At 41.8% G+C, this 18,632-nt stretch overlaps 1 protein-coding gene across 3 annotated transcripts in view; it reads right to left on the reverse strand.

The window, feature by feature from the left end:
• Positions 1-341: 341 nt before the first annotated feature.
• The window catches only part of LOC128997303 (origin recognition complex subunit 5-like), a 30,415-nt gene continuing 12,124 nt past the window's right edge, over positions 342-18,632 (reverse strand). For all 3 annotated transcript variants that reach the window (XM_054422931.1, XM_054422932.1, XM_054422933.1), the window contains 4 exons: positions 4,425-4,555; positions 3,015-3,333; positions 2,114-2,220; positions 342-481 (listed from right to left, as the gene is read on the reverse strand). In XM_054422931.1, the coding sequence (XP_054278906.1) occupies positions 442-481; positions 2,114-2,220; positions 3,015-3,333; positions 4,425-4,555 (597 nt within the window). In that variant the 3' untranslated portion in view covers positions 342-441. The remainder of the gene's footprint in view (positions 482-2,113; positions 2,221-3,014; positions 3,334-4,424; positions 4,556-18,632) is intronic.

The following is an 18,632-nucleotide window of genomic DNA, read 5'->3' on the forward strand; positions in this document are numbered from 1 at the left end:
CAATTTTATTTAATATTTCTTTATTACAGAAACTGTTCTATATTTGATGCCAGCATGTGGAAATAGCTGGCAACATTTTTTGTTCCTTACATCGTTGATGGTCATTACAGTAACTCACAAAAAGTTGTTCATATTCGACTTAGTAAACAAGTTCGTGTATTCAACCGAAACTAGTAATTTACATCAGCGCCATCTGTCGGTGGCTTACATCATTTAATTCAAAAACTGGCGACAACTTTAACATTGGGATGGAATGTCTAATTGCCTCATTAGTCAAAGATCTCTTATCACTGACAGCTACGGTAGCAAAATAACAACCATGGGCCTCAATATTTTCAACAACTTTGTAATTTAAAATAAATACATTACTGACTTAAAATAGAGTTAAAATCAGATCACATTTTATCCACACAGATCACAAATATTAAGTCTTGTTTCTCATTAATGCACCATGTACTTCCTTACATTGAAGTCAAGGGTTCTGGAACAAATACAGAACAATTAATACAACAGAATATTGAAATTGTTTCACACAAAAATCACACATTTGTCTGCATGAACTGTGTCATTGTAAATAGATAAAAGTGGGGACCGCAAATTGTGCATTTTGATATGGTTTAAACTTCAAAAATTCTACATTAAAGAAAACACCATCATGTAAAAATTTAATAGCTTTGTTTAAGAATTTACAGTATATTAAATTTGATTATTTAAGATCTCTAGACCAAAAAGGAAGTTTTACCTACTTTAGTCAGTTACAATAATCAATAAGTAGCCGGTTAAAATTCAAGTATTTATGAACTAGAGCAACTCATGCGAATTTTGCAAAATCAGATTTATGCCTCTTTGGAAGAACTAGACCAGGATACAAAACACTTTTTTCCCCTCTGGCACCAAATTTATAAACCATTCATTTCCTTAAACTGTTTTGTATCTTTTTTACAATCTGATACAAAACACTTTTTCCCCTTCAACACAATTTTTATAAACTATCTATTTCCTTAAATTGTTTTGCCTCTTGTTTACAATCTGACTGTGGTTAAACATTCAGTGGAAGTATCAGCTGTTAAAAGACAATTCACATAATTTAAACTGTTAAAAAGATAATTGGTCAGCATCACTGGATGTTTGAAAATGAACTACTGAAATAAATAAAATGCTTAAGAGGGGTTAAGCCCTAAAGGAAATAAACTTTTTTTCCCTCCGCTGGATCATAAAAATGACATTTCAATCGTAAAATTTGGTTGAGTAGGACGGCTGAAAAAGGGGATGTTACAGAGAAACTTATTTACCTTAACTAAACTGAACTTATTCTAAATTTACCCTTATTTTATTAGGTATATGAACAATAAATACGTTTTCCTACAGTTACCTAACAATGTACATGTTCTCTCACTGATTTGAGAAAGCAAAGTGGCCGATTCTCTCATCAGTGAGACAATGTTAACATTGTCTCACTCTAATTACTTTGTCTCACCCCAGATTCGCAACGTGAAGGCACGAATTAGTGAGCGCGTAACATGCAGGCAACGTCGTATGCGCGTGAAATACGTTGGCAGCACTGGCTGTAAATCAGCTGGTCAGCTGTTGTACTGTTGTATTTGTCACTTCACATTAAATGTTATATTAAAAGTTCACTTCTGTGTAAAAATAGGTTATGTTTCTTCACAAATTTATTTGTTTTTTGGTAACTGTAGGAAAAGTATAATGTGCAACTCGAGTTAAAAGTACAATTGCCTCACTCGAGAAACCATTCCTCACGAGCCGTAGGCTTGTGAGTAAGGATTTCTCTCGAGTGAGTCATTTGCTCACTTTTCTCACTAGTTGCATAAATAACTATTGTCAATCCTAAACTATGCAAAGCTTTAAATGTGATACGCTGGCATTAAAAAAGTTAATTTTAAGTTAGTAAAATATACATAAAATGTGTGTCGGTTGCTAGCCTTAACTAGTACATGAGAGATATCCTTTAAATCTCCATAATTTAGGTTTATGGACCACTTGCGAAAAAAAAACAACAAATTTTTTTTCTTCCATGAAAATGTCACTGGCGTTAACAGTATCAAGGCACACACTATGTGCTATGTAACTTTTACATTTTGAAAATGCTTACCTAGATATCGCTTCAACACATTCAATTCCGACGGCACATCTATACTTTGGTTTGTCCAGATCATCTCCTAGCTTCACCAACAACCTCAGCTCGACCAATGAAGTGATCTGAAACAAACGGAAATCAAAACTAGAACTCTTATTTCATTCATTTAGAGTTAGCAACAAGCTAAAATGTTGTTTGACATTAAAGCGGGCATGGATTGTTTTCTCACAACGGTTATTCTGTCTCCTGCAACCGCAGCAAAAATATTGTTCATCTCATGAAATCACAGAAACATCATTATTGATCACAGAAACATTATCACCATCCTCCAATATCATGGAAAATATTGAACATCTCCCACCATTTCAACCTCTCAGGAACATTATAATTGTCTACGGCAATCGAGGGAAAAACCAGAACATCCCCCACCGTCATGTGGACATCATCATCGTATACCGGAAAAATATTAAACATCTCCTGAACTCGCAGGGACATCATAATTGTCAAAAAAAAACTTTATTGTTGCGCTGCAATCGCGGCGAACTCCTAAGTATCTTCAGTGTTAATGGAAACATAGTCATTTACCCGTAATTACGGAAACTATCATTGTTATCTGCGACTGCATTATTATTTACTCTTGAACATCTCATGCAGTAAAAGGAACATCATTGTTGTCTACCACGTGCCTAATTACCATTGAAACCCCCCTCCCTCCCCCCGTGGTGTTGTGCTTAACTATTGAACCTCTCTCGTGGTCACGGAACCATTATAATCGCCTTTCCTGATATCGCGTGATCAAAGTCCAAGTTGTAGATCTTAAAAAAAACTATTAAATTTTCTCAGGATTAAACCGACAACCTTTTGATTACTAGACGAGCATTAATTTATTTAAACATTTTAATAAGTCACTTCTTACCTGTGCCAGTAGATTTGCATTTAACGGTGTTTTTTCTTCCATAATCGCATAGAAGATAGCCAGTAGACGATCTAGCGTGAAAACCTTCGGTCCCAACAACTCCTTGCTAGTGTTTTCCTTTTTCTGATCTTGAACCAACCTTTTCTTTTTCTTTCCGTGGTTTTTCACAAAAAGTCTCTTATCATCTTTCGGCAAGTTATATGAGGCTAGAAATGCTGCTATCAGGAAATACTTGGCGTAATACGGAAGATCCAGAGACTGTACTACTTTTGTAGATAACACCTTGTCTGGTTTCAAATGTTCTTCATTTTGACTGACCCTAAAATACAAAATGGCAATTTTAAAAAAAATTGGATTAATTAAATATTTATAGAAAATGTAATAGTTATATTTATTTTCAGTTGAATTATTTAAGCTTGAGAAATAGTGCCTAGTCACGTCTATTAGCAAACAACCTAGCACAGCAGTAAATATGCTAGTGGAAAACAAAGAAAGAGAATGGGTGAAGTAATAATGTTCAAAAGTTTGACAATTCAAGAATATTTGTTTCATGTTTTTTTTTTTTTATTTTCCCATGTGAGCTAGTTAAGTAAATGACTGACTTGCAATTAATTCATGTTGTAAATGTTCTTGTAAACCACTTCAAGACAAGCCAGAAAAATGTACATCTACGAAAAATAAATATATTTAGCTTAGTTGTCTGCGGGACAGACCTTTTTACGGTCAGGTCAAATATTTAGCATTTCGGGTCTTGGACCAACATCGGGTTGCTTTTGAAAGTATTGACTTAAAAAAAAAATATTATTATACCGTTCTGTAATCAGTTTGTACATAAAATTAATATTGTATATAATATCCCCCACATCCCAGTAGTGAAGTCGTGAACATCCCCCGAAGACACAGAGAACCTCTTTCGTGGTCACTGTGAGATCAGTTATCTATCTTTTTGCAGTCATAACAACATCCTCTCCTTCCTCCGCGAGAAAACCCAGCAACATTACACAAATTAAAGCAAAATTGTCAATTATTGATCACGCTCCCTTGCAGACGCTTTCTACTAACACAAAAATAAAAGCTCATCTCGGCTGGACCTGAGTTACCCAAGTTAGGTCCGAACTCTTAGCCCAACCCAACCCGAAGATTTCAGGGACCCGCAGACCCCTAGTTTAAGTTGCTTTTGGTTAGAGTAGCTAAAATTAGATCAAGTTGGAACAGAACTAAACCGACAGGATCACCTTTTTTTGGGTAGGTACTACATGTCAAAATATCTTCAACTGAAAAAAGCGAATAACAAAGACACACTTTCAGATTTTCAACTTGGTTGACTTACCAAGCAGCGATTATCTTTACTTAAAAAGATTTTTGACCCACTTTTTGTCTACTAAGCGTAACAACTAACCACAGCTTTACCCAGTTAAATAGACGTTGCTCAGTGATGCACGGATGTGAGGGAGGACTTGTTTGTAAAGAGCCACATGATCCGTGGGATTGACACTGCCAGATTTGATCGGCTCTACGTACTTTGGGTACAATGCTACCAACTGTAACAAGCAAGAAATAACAAATAAGTGATACAAGAGTTTAAACTTTTTGGATCAGTATAGTAGGTTAAAAGTTCTTCTTATTCTATACAAATTTCTGTAATAATTGTCACTAACTTAAGTCTAATTAATTAATATGAGATCTGAAAAATTGGATTTTCGACAATTAAAAACTCAATATGGCCTCTTATTTTGATATTATTACGTAGGAAATCTGATGGGGAATAATCCAAAACAATTTTACCTCTCTATGGTACGGGTTTGACACAATGCAGTTTAAGGTAAAGGCTTGCATTATTCTATACTTTTCCCGCCTTTTTCCAATAGCGGACGTTGTCGAGTGGGAAAGCTTGGAAATTTTTTGGAAATGTTCAGGGATATGTGCAAAACACATTCCATTCGGATTCGATTGTGGCCTAATTTTGTCTAGGTGAAGTCAATTTCTTTTCTCAAATGGTAGGGTACCTAGACTAACAGTCATATATCAATGCAAATCTGTAAAAGGGTGAGTTAATAACGGAATGGGATAAACTGTGTGGATGTTTACTGATGAAGGTCGTTTTTGTTTAGTAATCAAGAACAGCTGTGATGAGTTTCAAAACATATTGTGTTCCTGAGTTTTCATTACCAGATCTTGACAATTTAGACTCATGAAATATAATCCATCCCTACAACACATCCATGCCAAAGAACTTCCGTATAACTTAGTAGGGGGAAATGTTCTATGAATATCAAGTTTAATGCTTTCTCTATGATTTTAAAATATAAAATACTGATCCCAAAAACATTGTTTACTACATTAAAAGATTACTCAAATCATGAAGCCTCTCATAGTAAGATGATTTCCGTAAACTTACTATAGAAGTGCAAACATGTAAAAGTGTTGCAAATTAATTAACACAGAGTATTTAGAGTGGTGAAAGGCAATTTGGTTATGGAAATACTTTTAGGATAGCAGATATTTGTTTAGAATCAAACAATACTATTCTCCTTGCAAATAAAGCAATATTTAAGGTTACATAGAGGTTACCAAAAATCACTTTTCACTAGTACAAATTGTAATTTCTTACAGTTCTAGCTGCAATTCTAGCTTCTGAGATCTAGCTAAAAATTTATCTTTTTTTTGGGGGTCTTATAATTGTTTCATGAGTTTTGTTTATGTAATTTTGATTTACTCTCTTGCTACATTGACCAATGTATTTAACATCGTGTACTTAGTTTCTAATTGATTAACTTATTGCGTAGTTTTGTGAAATCGTGCTTGAGGTTGCTGTAAAACTTGAACTTTATTGATATGCGAGCCCAGTCAATTGCCTAGGCCATATTGATCACATAAAGCTGTGCATGTATTTAGTGGATGGGATGGACCATAAATTGTAGTGAATTTGACATCAAATCTTAAACATTTGGTGAACTACATTCATAACCTAGTCCGGCTTTGTTGGCAACAAATCATGCAAAAGTGATGAAATGTGATGGCACAATTGTATTTCTGCATGCTTTGTATGTAGAGAGGCTTAGATGCATTGTTTGCCCTAGCTAGATATGTACATCATTTTTAATACTAGATTTGACATTAATTCACCGACTTCACCAAACCCATATAGATTAAACATACTCCATGGTTAGTCTATTCCAAAACTTGGAACACAGCTCACATCCTCAACGTACTCATCTACAAATGATTCTTAAAAGTAGACCAAAAAAGGCAAGTACTAACCCCTACAATAAATATAATCTAACGCAATAAGGAATAGTTATCTGTTCCTTTGACATTGATGATATATCCAACTGATTTGATAATATAACATTTTTTAAGTGTATTAAATTCATCATTTTGATCAAACTATAAAAGACTTGCCCTGCAGTGAAGAATAAATTTTAAAAATTAAAAATAACAAGTGTCAAGACTCATCATATATGGGACAAAATTATATTAAACACAGTTTGTTACCATAGATACACAAGACTTCCTTCTTAAATTTTCTATGAAAGCGACAAATTTTTATTTAGCTTAAACAAAATTAGATTGCACTGTGAAAATGAGCTAGAAATCTTCAGCAATGCTGGAATCTGAGGAGAATCTTTTTTTAAGAAGTTCATCATTCGATTGAGGTTTTCTTTCATCAGTTTCCTAGGAAGATTCACAAGTGTTCTTTCGTATCATGGAGGAAACAGCCTGATTCGATCACAGAAGATTTCCCCAGAACACTATGTTGATATTCTTCATCGACTCCTAAGGCCAACTGTAAAGTATTTTTCCATGATAGAGTAAACATCCAGGATTCAATCAGAGGAATGTGCCACAACCTCTAATCACATAATCTTAACATCCTGGATTCCATACTAAGAAATCAATGTGGAAAAGCTACGCAGAAGAAGATGAAGTCCGAGGTCTACGAACTTCTCAAGTAAGTTCTCAGAAGAGGAGTCACAAGGCAACATGCAATCTAGTCAGGAGAGTCAAAGATTGCACAGCAATGCCTTGTTTTCGACTGCGGCCTCCCTATTATGACTACGTCTAGATTATGACTACGGATTATGACATCTAGATTATGACACCTCTCTTATGACTACCGATCAAGACACCTCTCTTATACCTACCGATCAAGACACCTCTCTTATACCTACCGATCAAGACACCTCTCTTATACCTACCGATCAAGACACCTCTCTTATACCTACCGATCAAGACACCTCTCTTATACCTACCGATCAAGACACCTCTCTTATACCTACCGATCAAGACACCTCTCTTATACCTACCGATGAAGACACCTCTATTACGACTACTTTTGGCTCTCCCAACGATGGCATCTCTATCATGACATTTTAAAGATGATATAACTTGAAACTACGTCGCTAAGGTAAGAAAATTTAAGTTTTGCAACAAACATAATGATGAATATTTATCATACTAATGAAAACAGACATACAGCATCATTGGCGATGTCAGATGTATAGTATAAAATGAAAGATCGCCCACTTTATAAAAGCGATGCACCAAAAAACCGTAAGTAAAGCTTAATTTTAACTCATTCTTAATCTGATGCAATAAATGCTTGAAGAAACACAAAATGAACATTTTACAGATAAGATTCTATGGCTGTTTGCTTTTTCATTGAAACCGTGGGACATGAAAGTAGATTTATTTTTGGTGAGGTCATATTAGATTTAACAGTACGAAACTTATACTTTATTGAAATATTGAAATATGTTTACAGCGTTATTAACGTTTGATTTATTAATTTGACTAAAAGCCCTTTTGTGATTTTAGGATACAAGACATCACTGTGCAATCTTTGACTCTCCTGACTAGATTGCATGTTGCCTTGTGACTCCTCTTCTGAGAACTTACTTGAGAAGTTCGTAGACCTCCGACTTCATCTTCTTATCTTCTTCTGCGTAGCTTTTCCACATTGATTTCTTAGTATGGAATCCAAGATGTTAAGATTATGTGATTAGAGGTTGTGGCACATTCCTCTGATTGAATCCTGGATGTTTACTCTATCATGGAAAAATACTTTACAGTTGGCCTTAGGAGTCGATGAAGAATATCATAGTGTTATGGGGAAATCTTCTGTGATCGAATCAGGCTGTTTCCTCCATGATACGAAAGAACACTTGTAAATCTTCCTAGGAAACTGATGAAAGAAAACCTCAATCGAATGGTGAACTTCTTTGAAAAAGATTCTCCTCAGATTCCAGCATTGCTGAATATTTCTAGCAGGATCTGCCAAACAATCAAGTTGCGAATTCACAAAAAAACTCTTGAAATGGCCACTTGAAGTCAAATTTGTAAAATGTATTCATTCATCCAGTACCGCAAGCCAAATCATCAGTATGGAAATTATTGGCAAACTACTTATGTTAAATTCCTCAATTTTTGTTTCATTAAATTAATTGAATGTTTTTAAATAGGTCTCGTTTTTGTGAATTCATCTAACAAATCCTTTTTATGCAAGAAGAAAACACAATGGTGTTCTAAAGTGACAAAAATTTTGATAGTATTGAAACTTTTAAGGATGTAACTTATCAAATAACTGTAGCGCAAATACTAAGTATAAGAGTCAACGCCAATTGTAGAATGTAACTAAATTTGAAAACTCATATTTTAATATTTTTAGAAAAACATAATTATATTGTGATCTTCAATACTGTACCATATAATCTAAAATAAGAACATTTACGGGCAAACCCTTTCCCTTTCCTAGGATTTTTAAAATTTGTTTCTTTAATATAGGGTATTTGACCACGAGAAATAGATTGTAATTGGTCACAAGGCTGAGGAAAATCCAGTTTCCGTCTTACAGCTCTTCAAAGTGGCCATGTTATCTTCAATACCTTTTGTATCTTAAGTCAACAAAAACAGCCAATACAGATTATTTTTACTGTCATTATTTTGATTTAAGTTTAAAAAAAAATATGTGTATTGGTTTGTTTAAACAAAAGTTGTAAAGATATTAATAGTTATATTCCAGTTTGGTTTACATTCGTATTACTGTTTAAATGTTTTCAAGGTTAATGTACAACAATAATGGAACGAGGAAGACCTCCAAAGCAGAATAAACATAATCCAAATGAGAGAGAAGAGAGAAGCTACAATCGATCATCAGGAAAAAAAATTTACCTATTCGTCTACAATCGAGCCAGTTCCAACAAGTTCATACATCTCACTAAATGTCTCAAAACCTTGATGAAGTTACAGATCAAAGAACAAAAGGAGAAAAATAATTTAAGATTTGATTTGATTCCATTCTACTTCATATTTAGATAAATACTTTCATCCTGTGCACTTTGGTTTATAAGATACAGGGTAAAAATATTTTAAGATTTATAACGTTCAAGATGAGTAACAGAAGTTGATATCAGGTTGCCGTGTTAAAGCTGTGACCTGTTTCTGATTTTATAAGGGAACGTCTAGTTTGAAGAACTCATCTTGATTTGAAGTCATCTAAAGACTTCATCTAAAGACTGAAGAATGGGCTGCTCTCACGAATGAGTAGTTCATTAATTTTAAACTGTATTATTAACCATAGTCATTTCAAAACTTATGCAACAGACAGGGTTAGTCAGGGCTGGCAGCAACAGTGGGGCAAATGCGTAGAGGCCTAGGGGCCGAATCTAACAGAAATATTTAATTAGGCTAAGACACCTCATTCCTAAACATATTAGATCTCTTCGATATAAAAAGACAAATCAAGATATCTCTGCGTTCGTTCCATCTGGGAGTCAACCAAGGAGAGGTTTCAGTGTGATTAAAAAATTAAATACCCTCGCCGCAGCAAACCTGCAGACTAAGCGAATTTCCATTAGCCTGATTGGATTTACACTAAAATCTAATATATAAAATTCTCGTGTCACAGTGTTTGTCTGCAAACTCCTCCGGAACGACTTCACCGATCGTTATGAAATTTGGTGTGTAAATTCTGTAGGTATGCGAATCGGACGTAAACTATTTCCCGTTTCGAAATTCTTAAAAGGGCTCCGCCCCAGTGGCTCTGGAGTTTCCCATGTTAACCTTATGAGAAATGGAATTAATGAATCTTAACAGCTGTTTCAATTAAACAAGTTGGTTCTGTTCTATGATGTTCAATAGCATTAAAGTTACAAGGATTACCAACAGGGTGCAGCACTATTATTTCTTTTACATTTATGACAACAGCTAATTTGCAACCAAAAGGTGAGTGAGCGTAGCGAACGAACTTCAACCTGGAGGCGAGTTAGCGTAGCGAACGAGATAACCTGAAGGCAAGTGAGCGCAGCGAACGAGCTCCAACCTGAACGAACTTCAACCTGGAGGCGAGTGAGCGTAGCGAACGAGCTAACCTGAAGGCAAGTGAGCGCAGCGAACGAGCTCCAACCTAAAGGTGAGTGAGCGTAGCGAACGAGCTCCAACCCAAAGGTGAGTGAGCGTAGCGAACGAACTTCAACCCAAAGGTGAGTGAGCGTAGCGAACGAACTTCAACCAGGACGTGATTGAGCGATGCGAACGAGATCATCTTGAAAATTAAACGTAACGGTACTTTCTTTCCATCGGTCTGTCTTAGGGGAAACCTATAACTTAGGCGATACGAAGTTCGCCGGGTCAGCTAGTGTCTCCTTAAAAATATCACATTTATTCCCTATTTAAATAACATTAGTTTAATAAGTACTTACCCTCCCTGTTGCAGCAAACCTAAGTAGTACTTAGGTTTGCTGCAACAGGGAGAGTAAAAAGGGGTGTATTTTATTTTTAGTAAAATGTTAATAGTTTAGTATGAAATGAATGCATTTTCCAAATTTGATCAAAATATGTTCATAAACAAGCAAACTACAACTTTTTACTTATTCTCCATAAGAATAACATCAACATGGAAATTTTAAATTTACAGTTTTTTTGGAATTTTCTCCGTAACTATTAGACGCACAACCACGCTTCAATATACCATTTTTTTTTTTAACTCTACAAAATTGTGTAACGGTTCAAATGTGTAGGGGGTAAAATAACGGCTAAACCACGAACTTTAAACAGCTAAACATAAGCTGTTGAGTAAGCCTAGTCGCGACACTAAACTGACATCGTACCTAACCTCAAATACCAAGACCGCAGACGACGTTGGTGTCAGTTTGGTTGTTTGGGTTGTTCGACTGCGTCTGAGGACGGGCTACGGGAGAGAATAAGAGCAGCTGATCCACCTTGTGAGCGAGGCAGCTATAAAGCCTGTTAAAGCTGCCATGCGCCTGCCTTCGCTGCCAGTTTTTTTCGGTTTCTGTAACTCGTTGACCAATCAGGAATCGTTTTAACTTTCGTCTCTATTCTGAGACGAAGGTGAAGTAAGAAGAAGTTTTGTGAAGTTTTAGTCATTCGTAATCCCGGCTTTTCGTAAGTTTGTTTCGCTTTTGGTTCGTTCTCGAAAATTCGTGCAAGTTAAAGTTCGTATCGCAAGCTCTGAAAGCTTAAGTTCGTACGTATAGTTTTGTAGTGAACTGGTGCAGGAACATAGTGGGTTATAATTTCGTCGACTGGTGAGTTTCGTAGTTAACTTCTCTGGTTGTCGTATATTACTTGACCAGCTTTCGTGTACGAAGCTTGGTTGAACTTGAAGACTAGGCCTGATACGCAGACCTAGTCACACGCCTTAACCAACTAATTTAGTAAAGTATTGCAGTTGGTGAAATATATTTTCGCTTAACGTTTCATAATCCGTATTTGGGACTTACTTTTTAATTCTTAAATCTGTTATAAAGTTCCCGAACGCCCCGAAGTTGGCCCCAGCAGACAGGTTTCTGCTTGATAATTATTGCAGAAGTTTGCTTAAGTTGAACACGTGGGGAAGTTGAAGTTTTAGTTTTTTCTTTTTTCGTATCAGCTCTTGAAGCAGTTTTATTTTTAGTTTCAGTTTTTCTCCCGTTTCGTGTCTCACTTGGACAACTTAAGCCAACTCGTTTTCTTGTCTAGTAAATTCAGACTCTGTGGGAGTTAGGCTAGGTTAGGCCTATCTTGTACTAACCTTGTTTGTTTCAGGGTGACGACGTAACTCCGTAGGTAAGCGGAGTGCCTACTTAGCTTACTTGTTGATTTGTTAAGTTAGCTAGTAGTGTGTCTTTTAGATATTTGCCCACAGAGTCAAGTCAAAATTATTTATTTCCCCACAAGCCCTAGGCTAGAGTGGTGATTTCGAGTAGGGTGTTTGGTAACCCGCAACGTTCGTCTCGAGCTCTGACAACCAGGGCTATCAAAGTTAGGCTATCCGAATCACTATCGACTCCTGGGAAACTCCCCGCGACCAGACTAGGGCGAATCCTGGGATCTCGTTTTCTTACCGGTGGCGTAATTTACCTCTTGTCGTCCGCCAGGAAAATTACGTCACATAAATGGCGCCCGAAGCAGTTGGACCAGTGATTGGATAGTCTGATAGTACTTGGTGAGCTCAAGCTAAGATCGCGGTAGCAGCTGACGTCGAGTTGTAAGATTTTAGCCTACGTTAACCGCTCTAGCCTATCAAGTGTTTGCCTAGGCCTACTGTTATTTTTTATTCTACGTTACCGTTCTAGCCTAGCATCTCTAGTTTAGTAGGTAGCTTAGGCCTACATATTTTCTAGTTTCGTCGTTGTAGCCTATTGCTAGCCTAAGCCTATTGGTGTTTAGCGTTAAATATTTTAGCCTATTTGTGTGATAGCCTATTTATTTTAGGTAAAACGTTTACTTTATAGTAGCCTATTGCATTTTAGCCTTTTTATTATTGGATTTTGGAGCAGTTTGGACTTGGTCCTATTTTAACAAATTTTCTGGGTTTTGAGTACCTAGTTGGGACTTAGGCTATATAAAAAAAAAAAAAAAAATTTTTTTTTAAAGTTGTCTTGTTTGGACTTATTTAGTGCTGTTTAACGTTAGGCCTGAATTTAAATAGGCCTATTGTGGATTTTCATAATTGTTAATCAATTTCAGCCTTTTAAACTATTTTTGCAATTTGTTTGTCTTGTTGTGCACTAATACTTTGCAGCTATGCCTAACTCACTCCCTGAAATTTTGACAACGACGCCAGGAGTTCTAACCATGGCTGGGGCCGTGGTGACTACGTCATCGGTTATCCCTACCTGCTCGTGTGCATCAACAGTTACTACTACGTCAACGGTGTACACACGACCGGTGACCTCGACCGGCTATACTGCTCCGCTCTACCCAACGGATGATCCACGTGTCGGCTGGATACATGAGCTGTCAAAGCAACAGTTGATGGTGGAGATGGCGCGACACCAATTGCCATCACATGGTACACTGGCAGAAATGCGCAAACGTCTCTGCACGTACTGGCGAAGCAACGCTGGTGCACCGTCTTCTCCAACCTCCCAGGAGGAGGTGTTTACGACTGGCCAGGTGTTAGATAACCAGGCCCGGAGTTCGATGCAGGAGCCTACTCCACGCCCATCGCCTTTCGACTACCGAACGGGGTCAATGCCTCAGCCTACTGCGTGGAGACCACCCGGTACCTATGGACTCGTAGGCCTACCCCCTGCTACGTTCCAGCGTCAGAGCCCACCTGCTGCGGTCACCTCGGCATCACATGAACCCTCACTCGCAGGACTGGAGAACTTGACTGACGCTCGACATGCCTTCGACTTCGCTCCGAGGTCTTCGCTCCCGGAAAATTCTGATGCCGATCCGGTACGTCACACTTTGGACCGCATGCGGCAGATGCTCGGCCTATCGCCCAATGCTGACATGCGCAGCCTAGAGCACACGTTAGCCGAGGTGTTGAACCTCGAACAGCGGGGCTCACGACGTGAGGAGGACTACGCCGAGCTTCCAGTCCACGGGATCGACCCGCTAACCTCCCGATACACAGTCCCGTCTCGGCCAAGGGATGGATATGGAGGTGTCCGGTCTTCGTATGTCCTACGGAGTGATGACCGACCTGATGACGTTGCTAAAACGTCGTCCGCCCTCTGTGACAAGGTCCGGAAGTGGAACTTGCGCTTCGACGGCAGACGAGATGCGGTTTCGTTTCTGGAGCGTCTAGAGGAGCTGCGCGAGGCCTACTCTCTGTCGCCAGAGGACGTTTTGAAGGCTCTGCCTTCGCTTCTACATGGCCAAGCTCTCCTCTGGTACAGGAACAACAAAATGATGTGGCGTTCCTTCCTCGACTTTAGGCGGGCATTCGAGGTCCAGTTCTTCCCTGCTGGCTATCATCGCCACTTGGATGACGAGATACGGAAGCGCACTCAGGGTGAAACAGAGGCATTTAAAGATTTTGTGATTGCCCTGACAACCCTGATCCGACGGAGCGGCACTTTCTCTAACCAGGAAACTATCGACCTGGTGTACTTGAACATGAGGCCGGAATACAAGTTCATGATACGACGTCATGACTTTGTCACGCTACCCGACCTCATCGAGCGAGCCGACGAATACGAGGAGCTGCTACGGGAGCGTAAGCTGTTCCGCCCTCCCCCTCCGGTCGCTCAAGCATTGGTGCCTGAGACGGCCTACACGCCCAGGCGTCGAATGGACCGTTTCGTCGATGTTGCGGTGATGGACTATTCTGAGCCCGACCGTAAACCGCAACCTACCTCGCCCAAGACCGGCCGCACTGGTGATTACCCTGCAAGGAGTGGGGGTAACCAGCCAAAGCATACGACAGCCACCGTTCCTAATAATAAAAACCGGGGCCTACCGTCTACGAATCCATCCCGACCATCGAGTAACCGCAACCCTCCAGTCTGCTGGAATTGTGATGCACGCGGTCATGTCTTCCGAGATTGCGATCAGCCGAAGGTGTTGCGGTGTTACTACTGCAAACAAGTCGGAGTGGCCACTACGAGCTGCGGTTGTCGCGCGGGAAACGCCAGACGGACTCAGGCCGCAGGAGGTCGCCTGAGCCCACGTCCCGTGGCCGCACTACCTCCGACGAATGGAGCTCATGGCTCCAGTACATAAGGGCCTTTACCGAATCGGGCTCAGGAATCGTGAGGTCACTTGAGCCCGCAGCGCAGCCACCTACGACCTCTACCGAGCTCAATTACGTGAGCACCTCGTACGTGTCGGCTGGAAAATCGTCTGAGTCGACAGACATCCGACCTTTTGTCGACATCACGCTCCTTGGAAAGGGATTTCGCGCTCTGTTGGATACCGGAGCAGTTGTAAACCTCGTCGGGGAAGAGGTTGTACGTCACTTCGACGAGTGTGGGGTAAAACCTGAGATATCTTCGGCGGACCTGAGGATGGCTGATGGTACACGTTGTCGGATTGAGACGAAGTACCACATCCCGGCCCAGATCTTAGGTGAAAACCTCATACTCGGAGCCTATTTCGTGCCTGGGCTCACCACGGACGTAGTATTAGGTATGAGGTGTATTCGAGACCTTAACCTCATACGAATTAACGTCAACAACGATGGCACGTTCGACACGACCACGACCCTTCCTTGTGCGACGGGCACACTGGAACCGCTGACGTCTAAGGAAGAACAACATCTCAAGAATTTTCTCGAGAAAGAACTCCCTCTCTTCGATGCTGTTGTGGGACCCACGGCGTTGACTGAGCATGTCATCCGGCTCAAACCAAACGCAGTCCCGATCAAACAGCGCCACTACCCTCGTAACCCTGCGATGCAAGCGGTCATCAACGATGAAGTAGCTGCCATGTTGAAGGATGGTGTAATTGAACCATCCGAGAGTCCATGGAGCTCTCCGATCGTGTTGATCCGAAAGTCGACTGGGAAATACCGCTTTTGCATCGACATGCGCCGGGTGAACGACTCCTCGATCAAAGACGCCTATCCTCTGCCTAGGATTAACGCCATCCTTGAGAAGCTCAGGCAGGCCAAGTTCATCAGTACCTTGGACCTGAAGCAAGGCTACTGGCAAGTGCCACTGGCCGTCGACAGTCGCCCCGTGACCGCCTTTACTGTGCCAGGCCTAGGCCTTTTTCAGTTCAAGGTCATGCCGTTTGGCCTACACTCGGCCGGTGCCACCTTCCAGCGCCTTCTGGATCGAGTCATCGGGCCTGAGCTGGAGCCGATGGTCTTCGCGTACCTTGATGACCTTGTGGTAGTGTCAACATCTTTCGAGGAACATCTAGAACTTCTAGGGGTTGTTTTTCGCCGCCTACGCGAGGCGGGCCTTCGTTTAAACCCCGAGAAGTGTCACTTCGCCCGTAGGGAGCTGAAGTATTTGGGACACATCGTGAGCCAAGATGGAATTGCCACGGATCCTGAGAAGGTCCGCGCCATTCAGGATATCCCCGCACCCACGAACGTCAAGGGACTTCGCAGTTTCCTAGGCCTTGCGTCGTGGTATCGGCGATTCGTCGAGAAGTTCGCTTCAGTAACCATTCCGCTTCGAGGTTTGCTGAAGAAGAACGCCAAGTGGCTCTGGGGACCCGAACAAACTAAGGCATTCGAAGCTCTGAAGCACGCCTTGGTGACGGCCCCGATTCTCGCCTGTCCCGACTTCAGCCAACCCTTCGTGCTCCAGGTCGACGCCTCGAATTATGGCCTGGGAGCAGCGTTAACTCAGAGTGTAAACGACCGAGAAGTGGTCGTTGCGTATGCCAGTAGGCTACTCTCTGAGGCCGAACAGAACTACACGACTACTGAGAAGGAGTGTCTCGCTCTCGTGTGGGCTGTTCGGAAATTCAAGGCTTATCTCGAAGGCTACCACTTCATTGCGATAACCGACCATGTCGCCCTAAAATGGCTGCTTAAGCTCAGTGAGCCTAGTGGGCGCCTGGCTCGGTGGGTTATGGAGTTGCAGCAATTCGACTTCGAGATAAGGTACCGCAAGGGGACAGCGAACAGAGTGGCAGACGCCCTGTCTCGTCAGCCGGTCCCTGAAGTGCCCAGCTCGTCTGGTGAACCCGATCAACCTACGTATGAGGTCGGAGTTTTAACCAGACGCGGTGCTAGGGAACAGTTGCGGTTACGACGCCTAACCGATGCTGAAGGTGACGAACCTTTACTCGGTGATGATCCGGCGGGTGACGTTATCGATCACGAAGCTCCTGGTCCGACGCAGCAGGAGACTGACGACCCATCTTCCGACGTGGACAACGATGGTAACCCGCCGGGCAGCCACAGTGCTTGGTATGACCGCCTTTGCAATCTGGTCAGCAAACACCCTAGGCGATACTCGAGATACCAGCTTCGCGGCGGTAAGCTGTACCGTGCAGTCTCGAGGAAGGATCGACCTACGACATGGAGGGTGTGTGTGCCAAGCGACCAAGTATCCGTGGTGCTGCACGAAAACCACGACACGGCTACGGCAGGACATCTTGGGGTGAAGAAAACGTTAGCCCGAGTTGGTGGGGAGTACTTTTGGCCTAACTGGCGTCGTGAGGTGAAGGCCTATGTACGGTCTTGCGCCCAATGCCAGGCCTATAAAGTACCCCAAACGAAACCAGCTGGGAAAATGTACTTCCGACAACCCCAAGGACCGTGGTACGCAGTGTCTGCTGACCTGGTAGGCCCATTGCCTAGATCACAACGGGGTCAGCGATTTCTGCTCGTGGTGCAGGATACCTTCAGCAAATGGACGGAACTCGCCTCCATTGCGTCTGCAACCGCAAAGAATGTGGTGACAAAGCTGAAGGCTATCCTACTTCGACATGGAGCTCCGGATGTGTTGATTACGGACAACGGCACGCAGTTTGTCGGTAAACTGGTTCGAGAGTTGGCGGCGGAGTGGGGCATCACGCTGCAGACGACGGCCCCCTACAGCCCGCAGTCGAACCCAGTCGAGAGGCAAAACCGGGTGGTGAAGACCATGATTGCACAGTTCGTAAAAGGCAACCATAGGTCTTGGGACAACCACCTGGTGGAGTTTCAGTACGCCCTGAACACAGCTGTCCACGACTCTACCGGATTCACTCCTGCGATGCTGTGTTTCGGACGCGAACTGAAGCCTCCCTGTGCCGTCCGTGGCCTTTCGTTTGAGGTGTCTGAAACTCCCCAAGGTCCCTCGTTAAGTGAGGCCCATCGCAAACGACTAGATGAGTTTCAGCGTCTGATCACGCAGACACACAAGAACCTCAAGGCTGCCTACGAGAGGCAATCGACATACTATAACCTCCGTCGTAGGGAGGTGACTCACGAAGTTGGCGCGCAGGTGATGAGAAGACTTCACATCCTGTCTTCCGCTGCGGACGCCATCGTAGGGAAATTAGCACCAAAATATCATGGCCCCTGCATTGTGGTCGGTCGTCGAGGTGCTAATCTCTTCGAGGTACGAGATGAGGATTCTGCTGCGGTGCACGTCGTGCACGTGAAAGACTTAAAACCTTTCTGTGCACGTGACTAATATGCAAGGATCCCGCAACCGCAGCAACGTATTGCGATCCGTTTGTTCGTCAGTCCTTTCAGCCACGTCAAGCTGCCGACAAGCAGCCATAGATAACCCTCGTCTGGGGGGTGACGTATCATCGTGAGAAGCTCTTCGCCGCACGTCCGAGACCCCGAGCCTGCCGTACTACCCTACCTTCGTAAACCCCACGCCTACTCTTCACCTTTGGTTACTTTTCGCCCCGAGTCGTTTTCGCCTAGACCTCTGAGGCAACTCGGCCTCAGACTGTCTACATCATTTGTAACTTCGTCCATTT

The sequence above is a fragment of the Macrosteles quadrilineatus genome, unplaced genomic scaffold (assembly GCF_028750875.1).
Source record: "Macrosteles quadrilineatus isolate MER2022 unplaced genomic scaffold, UCM_ALF_1.0 Scaffold_6__1_contigs__length_79288215, whole genome shotgun sequence".
NCBI classification, from domain to species: domain Eukaryota; kingdom Metazoa; phylum Arthropoda; class Insecta; order Hemiptera; family Cicadellidae; genus Macrosteles; species Macrosteles quadrilineatus.